This window comes from Mustela nivalis, assembly GCF_964662115.1.
Source record: "Mustela nivalis genome assembly, chromosome: 3".
In the NCBI taxonomy this organism is placed as follows: Eukaryota; Metazoa; Chordata; class Mammalia; order Carnivora; family Mustelidae; genus Mustela; species Mustela nivalis.
This window is the reverse complement of record NC_139022.1, coordinates 56996776-57009095: the sequence shown is the minus strand read 5'-3', so window position 1 is coordinate 57009095 and position 12320 is coordinate 56996776. Positions and strand designations below refer to the sequence as shown.

The 12320-nt window shown below is 35.5% G+C and overlaps 1 protein-coding gene across 1 annotated transcript in view; it reads right to left on the bottom strand.

Annotated features, from left to right (window-relative positions):
- SLCO6A1 (solute carrier organic anion transporter family member 6A1) overlaps window positions 1–12320 on the bottom strand; it is an 88960-nt gene that overhangs the window by 40953 nt on the left and 35687 nt on the right. The window contains exon 7 of the mRNA XM_082725209.1: window positions 5280–5424. Coding sequence (XP_082581335.1) covers window positions 5280–5424 — 145 coding nt within the window. The remainder of the gene's footprint in view (window positions 1–5279; window positions 5425–12320) is intronic.

The window sequence follows — 12320 nt, the reverse complement described above, 5'->3', positions numbered from 1 at the left end:
CCAAACATAAAGAAGTGGTAGATTTAGATAAGAATATAGCAAGAGAAATATAAGGCAAAAAGAAAAAAAAAAGTTCCACCAACATCAGATTAAATTTATTATCTTTGAAGGTCTGTGGGAGACTTGTAAGTAAGTAATTTTAGAATGTTCAAAAAGATAAATGAAAGTTTAACTTCCATAAAAAGAAGAAATAAAATAAAAAGATAAAGGAATGAAATAAGAGCAGATGAATAAAAAATAATAAACCTGGATATTTAAAACTCTAATTCCTAAAATAAAAACTAAAATCCCAGACCAGAGATGTTTGAAAAGTTAATAGATTGGAAGAGAACATTGTATAATTCATGCACTATGTAATATTTTTTTAAAAAGAAGAGTGAAAGGAGATTAACCAAAATAAGTAATTAAAGGCAATGAGTACAGTAGAGAAATATGATAAACATTACCCAGTTGAACAAGGTCAAATTCAAAAGTAGTAAACCATGGTGACAGTATGCACCCTTGATATGATTTGATGCAAATGCCACTTTACTTCTGTGATCCTCCCTCTAAAACCCATAACTTTTGTGTAATCACTGGTGGAAAGAAATCAGACAATTCCCAGTTAAGGAACATTCTAAAAAATACCTGAACAGCACTCTTCAAAACTGTCAAGATCATAAAAAACAGTGGAAGACTTAGAAACTGTCAAACCCAATAGACACCTAAGAGATATGACAACTAAATATGATGTATCCTGAATGAAATCTTGGGATAGAAAAAAGGACATTGTGTAAAAGCAAAGGAAATAAAAATGAGATACTGACTTCAGACAACAGGAAGAGGCACTACAAAATGCTTTACTGCACTTGTGAGAAGTATAATGGAATAAATTCTGGGGAATTATTTCCCCAGAAGTAATACATGAACAATTGAAACTGAGAATAAGAAATTTCCACCATTAAAAAAAAAAAAAAAAACATTAGTTCTGGGAATAAAAGAACACTCCAACTACTGAGAACGATTAAGAGTAAATAATTGAATCTATCCTAAGATAGACAGAAGGTAAGAAAACTTCATATCATCAAGAATAAAGAGAAATTATAAAAATCTTCCAAACAGCATGTTACTTGCAAAAGAATAATTATAGCTAATTCATAAATGATAAAATTATCTAGACATGATATGAGCATATGCACTCACTCTTGAAGAGTGGGGCTAGTGAACTACCAGTGGATTGTTAAAATCTCCTGAACAAAACAAAGGGGATAAAATGAAAAAAAGAAATGAGTCTACTGAGAGAGAACAAGATAGTAGGGGGGAAAAGAAGCAAATTGAAAGGTAATAAACAAAGAAATGTAAGTAAGAAGTTAAAAGTTACTTAAAAATGTCAGAATCCAGGGATGCCTGGGTGTCTCAGTGGGTTAAGCCACTGCCTTTGGTTCAGGTCATGATCTCAGGGTCCTGGAATCAAGCCCGGCTCTCTGCTCAGTGGGGAGCGAAACTGCTTCCCCCTCCCTCTCTGCCTACTTGTGATCTCTCTCCCTGTCAAATAAATAAATAAAATCTTTTAAAAAAGTCAGAATACCCAATAATGGTAAATGGATAAAGCTTAACTATTAAAAAGACAGATAATTAAATTGGGTATTTTTAAAGGAAAGTCTGAAAATAAAATACTAAAAAAATGTGCCATGAAATGTTGTTCATAAACCTATACATATTTAACATTGCATAAAATAAATTTTGTTAAAATTGCCCGGAAAATTAAAAAAATCCATAAGCAAAGTATTTGGACTCAGCTTTCTCATAAACAAAGTCCCAGCTTACAACATTACTAAAGATATGGAAACTATTACTCGATGTGAATAGTTATTTAAAAAGAAAAGCAAACCATATATTTAAACACTAAAAATCTCTTCTCAGTAAGACATGACTTGAGGGGCACCTGAGTGGCTCAGTGGGTTAAGCCTCTGCCTTCAGCTCAGGTCATGATCTCAGAGTCCTGGGATCGAGCCTTGCATCAGGCTCTCTGTTCAGCAGGGATCCTGCTTCCCCCTTTCTCTCTGCCTGCCTCTCTGCCTATTTGTGATCTCTCTCTCTCTGTGTTAAATAAATAAAAAAATAAAATCCTAAAAAAACAAAAAAAAGTAAGATATGACCCAACAAGTACAGATTTGGGAAAACCACAAACATTTGTGAGTACAAAACTGAGAACTCCACTCAGCTAGGAAAACATTGCTAGCTAAGTGGCTAGCTCTTTAAAGTCTACCCCAAAAGGAAACAAGACAATTGGAAATTCAACCAATGCACAGAACTTCAACTCTGTAAAGATTTTACTGATGTACAGAAAAGTACACAAATCACAACTGTACATGCCGATGACTTTTCAAAGTGACTGTTCTTATGAAACTACCATCCAGATCAAAAATTTAATACTTCCAGAAGATCAAAGGCTCTTTTATGCACTTACAAGATTTTATAAAATATGGATCATAAAGTATGTATACATTAAGGCTTCTTTGTTTGTATGATGTTAGAAAAATTCGCTCATGTTTTTATACATGAAAACAGATGATGCCTTCTCATTGCTGAACAGCATTCTAAAATACTCATACACCACAACTTATTCACTGTGATATTGTGAATAATGGTGCAACTTAAAAAATTCGTGTACATATCTTTTTGTAAATATTTGCACTTCCTCTAGGTATATCCTTAAGAGAGGAATTTAAGTCTGGTATGTAACATGGAGTAGAATTCCTGAAGGAGGGAATATATATATAAGTTCAGCTTTTCATGATACTACCAAACAGATATATAATGGTTAAACCAATTTACTTTCACTAGTAGGGAATGAAATGCTACCATTCCACATCCATGCCAACTTGCATCCCCCTTTTTTCATTTTAGCCATTGTGGTGAATTAATAATAGGATTGTGTTGTGGTTTTCATATGCATTTCCCTAAAAACCAGTAGAGGTGAACCCACTTTTATATGAATATTGGCCAAGGGATAGCATCTTCTATTGAATACTTTTTCAAGTCTCTTGTCCATTTTTATTGAATTATCTGCCTGCTTGTGCTCTTTTTCTCTCTCTTCAAATAAATAAAATCTTTTTTAAAAAAATTAAAGCTACATTTTTGAGGGCATGCCCATGTATAATTGTTTCATCTACCTCACTGCTGTCACTATAAATGATCTCTTCACAACAACTATTTATACCAACTTTTCTTCTGGCTAGCATTCACATAGTAGAACTTTTCCTACCCTTTGACTTTCAGCCTTTTCAATGTCATCATATTTAAGGAGTGCCTCTTGCAAGTAACATACTAGATTGTCTGCTTAATCTGACAATCATTATTTACATGTTACATAATTACTGTAATATAAATTGGGCAGCAATTCTCCATGTAGCTCATGTTTCTGCATATCTAGCAAACAGAATCACTGACCGATCTTTGCCCTATCTCTTCAAAGATCTTTGCACAGCCTTGGGTAATAGAGAGAGTGTTCTCAATAACAGAAGGAAGTTTGCAAATAGTTCTAGAAAACAGAGATTTTGTTCCTCCTGGAACTAAGAGAAGATACATGTATTGTATCTATTGTCAAGTACAATAGAGATAATGTCTTCTTCTGGATCAAAAGATAAGCATGATTACTGTCTATTTTAAGATTTATGTTCCTCCAGAGTTGTCCCCACATTCACTAACTAACTTGTTTACACTGTGCCCTGGACTCCCAGATTTCGATGGATCCACCCTTCCCAGCCACATCTGCCTCAGTCCCAGTGTCTGCAGAAGTCTTCCCCAGAACACTGGTGCAAACCTTGCCAACACCATACCTCCCAACTCACATGTTTTAAGGGCCTCAGTCCCAGCAGCAGTAGGAGTGGTTAAAACCGTGTGCCCCACCCCAGCTGGGGACTTAACACTTGCCCACAACAGGTAAAGAGAGCCATCTCAGTTGGATGGACTGAAGGAAAAAGCAGCTGGGACACAAGAGCTGGGCACAAGCAACACACATAGGAAACAACCCTGAAGTGCCAGCTTCCGGTGAAGAGAGGACTCTGCACTGCAGAGCACTACAGGACCTCTTCTTCCTAAGGAGATACAGCTCCCTAACAAAGAGAAATAGACACAGAGGGTTAGACAAAATGAGGAGACAGAGGAATATGTCCCAAATGAATAGCAGGACAAAACAAAACCACAGCAAGAGATCTAAGTGAAACAGATATAAGTAATATGCCTGATAGAGAAGTCAAAGTCATGATCATAAAGATACTCACTGGACTTGAGAAAAGAGTGGAGAATATCAATGTGAAAATACAAAAAAGGTTAAGATTCTCTCTCTCTCCCTCTGCCCCCTCCCCACCTCTCTCTCTCTCTCAAAAAAAAAAAAAAAGCATTTATATGTTGCCTACAAGAGACACATTTCAGACACGTTTAAAGATGTTCACCATCACTCACCATCAAGGAAATGTAAATTAAAACCACAACCAGATATCACCTCATACCTGTCAAAATGGCTAGAATCAAAACAAGTGCTGACAAAGATGTGGAGGAAAAGGAACCCTTGTACACTGTTGGTGGGAATGCAAACTGATACAACCACCATGGAAAACAGTAGGGAAGTCCTCAAAAAATTAAAAATAGAATTATTTTATGATCAAATAATTTCTCTACCAGGAATATTTCCAAAGAATACAAAAGCACTAATTTGGAGGGATATATGCCTCCCTATGTTTATTGCAGCATTATTTACAAAGCCAAATTATAGAAGCAGTCAAAGTGTCCACTAATAGACGGACGCATGGATAAAGACAATGTGAAATACATATACAATGGAATAAAAGAATGCAGTCTTGCCATTCACAACAGTATGGATAGTCCTAAAGGTTATAATCCTGAGCAAAATAAGTCATTCAGAGAAAACAGATACCGAATGATTCCACTTATATGTGGAATTTAAGAAAAAAACAAATGAAAAAAAAAAAGAGGGGAACAAAAAGCCAGACTCTAAATACAGGTGATAAGCTGGTGGTTGCCACAGGGAAGGTGGGTGAGGGAGTAGGTAAAATAAAGGAGATTAAAAGTACACTCATTGTGATGTGCATTGATGAACACTGAGTGATATATAGTAATATATAGCATTGAAAAATAATAAAATGAAATAAGATAAATGAAACTTCAGCAAATGATATTACTCCCACTTTATGCTTATTTCAAATATTTCATAAAAATATATAAGAAAATTTTATATAAAAACTTCAAAATGAGTATAATGAGCAGAAAAGGTCTACCTGCAATTTTAGTTGCTATAGGGCGTGTTAATGAAAACTGAGTTTCTATATACAAAGGCAAATATTCAGAAGCTCCAATAAAAACAAAAGATCCTGAAGCTTTAGTCAGAGCTAGGCATATTAATATTGGATTCTTCAACAGAACCTAAAATAGAAATGTTATACACAAATTATTTCATTTTGTTAGGTAAAGAAAAATAGATTTATTCACTCACATGTTAATGACAAATCAGCAAAAATTTTACCTTTCCCAATCTAAACTGAACATATATATAAATCAAAATCTGCTGTTCACCAAGATATAATATATAATAATATACTATTAAAGACATGTAGTATTTGAACCATTTTTATTCATTTGACCTCCATACCACCTATAATTTTTATTTGAGATTCTGGCAGTTTTCTACAAAAATAAGGAAATTTCTACAAAAATTAAGGAAAAATAGATATCATTAACCAGGTGTCTAGAATGTTCCTTTACCTTAGTTAATCTATTTCTTTCCTTAAGAAATCTTTTCACCTAACTAAAAAACAAAATGAAGATAACTTAAGCAACACACAAGGAAAATTACTAGTATTACTATTAAGATTCTATAACATTTTACTCCTGGGTATTCCACATACAGTGAAGTCACGTAAATTCTGCATTTGTTTTTAAAGATTTTATTTATTTATTTGGCAGATCACAAGTAGGCAGAGAAGCAGGCAGAGAGAGAGAAGGAAGCAGGCTCCCTGCTAAGCAGAGAGCCTGATGAAGGGCTTGATCCCAGGACCCTCAGATCATGACCAGAGCCGAAGGCAGAGGCTTTAACACACTGAGCCACCCAGTTGCCCAAATTCTGCATTTTTTTAACTTACTCAGAAGTCTCAGGAGGATGTATAGTACTATTATACTATACATAGTAATTAACATGATAATAATTAACATTAAAATATAAACTTTCAAACTGATTTCTGTATTTCTTATATACTTATCTTTGAAACATTTCAGTGGCATTTTGTTTATATATTGTTAAATTAACTTAATTTTTTTTCTAGTCGTAAACACCATTTAAAAAAAATCTATACATATTCTCTGTATTAATCTAATTCATCTTCTGAGTGCTATCTAAATTTACATACTGTGATCCTACCATATTCATCTACTCCCACAAGTTAGGCTCACTTCAACTCCCACTGTCACAAACAAGACTATATTAAATGTGCCTGTGCGTGCACACTTAAGGACCAGAGTAGAACGTCTTTGGAAGTATATATCCCAGAACAGGATTGCTTGGGCATTAAGATGTACTATACACTTCATTCCATTATTTCTTTAAAATTTTTCCCCAAAATGTATCACTTTATAATCCCACCAATAATGAAGCAGAGTTTTCTATTTTCTTCATGTAGCAATTTATAATATTCACCACAGCAATATTTTCAGTTCCACATACCCTTGAGAATTTTGCCATTCCCCCATCAGGAGGCACTGAACTGGGAAAGTCCTCAATGACTGTCTCAACAAAGAGATGCGGCATGACTTCTGAGGTTGGATCATAATGCGACAATAGGACTTCTGCTGTATATGCTCACTCTCTCAGGACTCTGGCGTTGGGACTCTTTCACCATGTTGTGAGAAGTCAAGGCCAGATGGAGAGGCCATGTGTGGGTGTTCCAGCAAACAGCCAGTATCGATAGCTCACAGTTAAGTAAACAAGCCATCAGGGGATTTTATCCCCCAGACTTCACTTTAATTGACAAATAGAGCTTCCCTGACAAAGCTGCAGATTAATGAGCAAAATCATGTTCTATTATTTAAGCCACTAAGTTTTGGGGTGGTTTGTCACGTAGCAATAGATAAGTAGTACACTCCATGTAATCACCAACACTTGGTATTATCAGCAGGCTTTTAAAATTTTGCCATGCTGATGGATATAAAGTCATACCACAATGCTTTATATGGTACTTTCCTAAATTCAAGTCCAACTGAGCATTTCTTCATGTAATTCATAGCTATTTAGACTTGGTTATTGTGTGTGAACTGCTTATTCATATTTTTATTAGGCTTCCTAAAATTTTTGTATAGATTTTCCAGGAATTCCTTATTTATTCTAATTACTAATCTCTTGTTACATTGAGAGATGTTACTCATCTTTTTTTTTTTCTTAAGATTTTACTTATTTATTTGACAGAGATCACAAGTAGGCAGAGGCAGGCGGTGGGGGGGGGCAGGCTCCCTGCTGAGCAGAGAGTCCCATACAGGGCTCCATCCCAGGACCCTGAGATCATGACCTAAGCCAAAAGCAGAAGCTGAACCCACTGAGCCACCCAAGCTCCCCTGTTACCCATCTTTTAACATTGTCTGCAGTTTCCTTCATAGAACAGAAATCTTTGTCATAACTTTAATCCACTAATTTTTACTTTGTATTTTACACTATTGCAACCTTGCTTAACTTTTCCTACCTCTATGTCACAAGATACTTCTTTCATGGGTTAGCATTAACTGTGCTGGTTTTTTTTTTTCCTAGTCACGTTTTATTAACCTGTAAATCACCTTTGTGTATCATATGAGGTAGTGGTCCAACTTCATTTCACCATACAGAGAATCAAATTTATCATCACATTTACTGAACTATATCATTGTACTGCCTCCCCTATCAGATAGTAAGTTTTTATATATATTAATCTGTTGCTGAGTTCTGTCTTTTGTTTCACAGGTCTATACCATGATCTTATAGGAAACGGCAATCTGTATTAGGTATAACAGGTAGAATAAGGAACAGAAAACCTCACTTTTATCTTGGCCCTGCAACTGATTTTTGAAACAACAATTAGCAAGTCACATCTCTCTATATTCCATTTTTAGGGAGTATTATATAATAGTAGATGCAGGAATGGTGTTTTAGTCAGGTACATGAGATATTTTTATATTCTTAACCTCGGTTCAGCTACCTGTGTGTGTGTGTGTGTGTGTGTGTGTGTGTGTGTGTGTATCCAAAGATACAGATGCCTTTGGAAAAATTACTCATCCTCTTTAAATTATTGCTTGATGATCTATAAACTAGAAATGATAATATATATATATATATATCCAGGTAATCATGAGAATGGAATATATGTAATAATTTAATTTCTGGCAACTAGAAATTACCCAGGAAAGAATATACATCATTTTCATAATTTATAAAGTAAGAGGGTCACACTAGATTAGGAGATTTGTTGTTTACAAACTGTAGTGTGCTTTGAATCGTTGGGATGGTGTAAAACACAGATTACCAGGTCCTACTTTCAGAGTTTCTGATTCAGTAGGTTTGGAGCACAGCCCAGGAATTTGCAGTTTTAGCAGATTCCCAGGCAATGATGAGGATAGTGGTGGCCTGGGAGCCACGCTAAGAACCACTGCACTAGATAATTTTTGTGTTTGAACTTTTTAGAATTAAAATGAACAGGTTAATCCAGTTGATGAGACTTACTATAATGTTATACAGTAAAGTGAAAAAGCCAAAAACACTGAGTAGCTGAATAATTCAGCACTCCTAAAGAAACAGAAGATTATTCAGAAGCAAATGGCAGCTTATCTGGTCTGCTCTCTAGTGGGCATTCCATTGTTTTGTCTTAATTGCTACAAAGACCCAGATATTCAGCTTCTTTCCATCAGCTGTGTGCTTATATCTACTTCTATTACATTTGAACTACATTATATAGAGCATGGCAACTCTGCACAAGGAAACACTTCTGGGCACTTTATTCAGAAAGGGCTACAGGCACTTTACTTAGAAAGACACTGTGAGCATAGCAAACACTCAGACTACAATAGACCCTTCCGAAAAAGTATCTAGGCTTTCTTCATTTTAAAAAAGTCTATTTTGGGTGGCTGGGTCGGGTGCCTGGGTGGCTCAGTGGGTTAAGCCTCTATCTTTGGCTCAGGTCATGATCTCAGGGTCCTGGGATCAAGTCCCGCATCGGGCTCTCTACTGAGCAGGGAGGCTGCTTCCCCCTCTCTCTGCCTGCCTCTCTGCCTACTTGTGATTTCTGTCTTTCAAATAAATAATTAAAATCTTCAAAAAACGTATTTTTTTTCTTAAATATAAATACAGGAGGCAAAGACAAAGGCCAGACAGAAAACCAGTATTTAAGGTATTTTATGTAATAAAATCAGACTTAATGTACTGAAAAAGAAAAGAAGAAATCAAATCTTCATAGTAGCAGATAATTCATGCAACAACCATTTCTTATAGTACTGTGGGCCTCAGCCCTACTCCACCACAGTTTTATCTAAAACCATGGTCTTTACCACACCAGAGGGGGTTCATGCTGGTCTGGGATGCATGCTTTCAAATGGTAACCAACCAAAATAGTACTCCTGCATGTACTTACTCACTAAGAGTAGGAAACAAGGACAGGATCAGCAAAATATAAGGTAAATGGTATAGTAGACACAGACAAGTAGACTGAGACACAGGACAGGTTTCAAGTAGCAGTGGGAAACAAATGTTAATGAGGAAACTGAGGCAGAGGAATGCTGCAGGAAGGAAAGAGCTCCTAAAGACCCAACCAAGATTCATTGAAGATGTGGTATGCAGTGTCCCAATTAATTATGGAGCTTCTTCTTTTAGGTGATAGAAGCATTAATCTATTTTCTACCCTAATCAAAGTAGTATGACAGGAGACAATGATCTTGCCAGTAAAAGGCCTTCATATCGGCAAATAGAAGGAAAACACAAGTTGAAGAGGATACCAATAAACTTCTTGGAATTATTCAAGTGTTTTGCTTGATCAATTAACTTCTCCCTTTCTCTCATCTTGGTTCCTCATGAAGAACATCTACAATTAGCCATAGAAAATCAATGATGGTTATCTTTATTAAATCTGTCAATAAGAGTAAAATAACTCACCTAGAAAAGGCTGTTTTTCCAAGTTTAAAAATGTTTCAGCCCTCTATCCTGAAATCTCAATTACTCTGCTTCTACAAACAACAATTTATTTCATCAAACCTAGTAGATGAATCAGAAACTGAAAATAGTACATGAAGTCCTGATATAAATACAAGTAATAACTATATTTTTAAAAATCTTACTTGTGTCAAACGTATATTGATTCTAGTTTCTATGATAGCAGTTCACCTGTTTTCCAAGGAAATTCAATATTTTGACCACCAATAGCATAATATCTAAATAATTGGACACTAGTTGCCTTTGACGTATTCTGTCAACCATTTCTAGTCACAAAACTAATGAATAACACTTTAAATTCAATTTGTCCTATATAGCTCAAAAAGTTCTTTCATGTCATAATATTCATTAACAAGTCTTCATTCACTGGAGTTCTAGTATATAACTGCCTTCTCTGTTAATAAGGTATAAGACTTAAGGCATGAGATAAAGAAAGAGAAGGTAAAGGTGTTGATCTCTCTGCTCTATACATTTAAAAAGTTTTCTCCTATAAAATCTTATTCTTTACCTACTTCTAGCAAGTCATAATTTCATTTTTATCTTTTCCCTGATTTATTTCCCTAATTACTAAGCTTTCTATTTTTATTCTTTTGAAATATATTTTTAATCCATTATATTCTGAGAGCTATGGATAGTTATTGCTCTTTTTTTTTGGCATTCTCCAACAAAATATTTTTGAAACATTTTCAAAATTACACATTAACATTTCACTAATTCACATGCTTAATCTACTTAATCTATTTTTTATTATGTTGTTAGTCACCATACAATAGTACTCCTATATGTGTACAGGGGTTTTTGATGTAGTGTTCCATAATTCATAGTTTGCATGTAATGCCCTGTGCTCTATGCAATATGTGTTCTCCTTAATACCTATCACCAGGCTCACCCATCCCCCCACCCCCTTCTGCTCTAAAACCCTCAGTTTCTTTCTTGGAGTACACAGTCTCTCATGGTTCCTCTCCCCCCCTCTAATTTCCCCCCTTCATTTTCCCTTCCTTCTTCTAATGTCCTCCATGCTATTCCTTATGTTCCACAAATAAGTGAAACCATATGATAATTGACTTTCTCTGCTTGACTTATTTCACTTAGCATAATCTCCTCCAGTCCCACCCATGCTGATACAAAAGCTGGGTACTCGTCTTTTCTGATGGCTGAGTAATATTCCGTTGTATATATGGACCATATCTTCTTTATCCATTCATCTATTGAAGGGCATCTTGGCTCTTTCCACAGTTTGGCTATTGTAGCCATTGTTGCAATGAACATTGGGGTGCAGATGACCCTTCTTTTCACTATATCTTTATCTTTCGGGGTAAATACCCAGTAGTGCAATTGCAGGGTCATAGGGTAGCCCTATTTTTAAATTTTTGAGGAACCTCCACACTGTTTCCCAAAGTGGCTGCACCAACTTGCATTCCCACCAACAGCATAAGAGGGTTCACCTTCTATTCTTAAGCTTAAACCCATTGACTTTTTATTTGTAACTTTTCACCTCATGGATATTATAATGTTTTGGTTTTTTTTTTTTACTTATTTTTTTTCTTCAAATTTTTATTTAAATTCTAGTTGGGGCACCTGGGTGGCTCAGTGGGTTAAAGCTTCTGGCTTCAGCTCAGGTCATGATCCCAGGGTCCTGGGATCAAGCCCCACATCGGGCTCTCTGCTTGGTGGGGAGCCTGCTTTCCCCCTCTCTCTCTGCCTACTTGTGATCTCTGTCTGTCAAATAAATAAATTTTTTTAAAAATATTAAAAAAATAAATTAAATAAATTCTAGTTAATTAACATAAAGTACAACATTGTTTCAGGAGTAGAGTTCAGTGATTAATCACTTACACACAACACCCAGTGCTCATGATAACAACTGCCCTCCTTAACACCCATCACCCATTTAATTCATCCCCTTCCCACTTCCCTCCATCAATCTTGTTTGTTCTCTATCTTTAAGAGTCTCTAATGATTTGTCCCCCCACCTCCTTTTTACCCTTCCCATATGTTCATATATTTTGTTTCTTAAATTCCATGTATGGCATTGTCTTTCTCTGACTGACTTATTTCACATAGCATAATACACTGTATCTCGATCCACGTGATTGCAAATGGC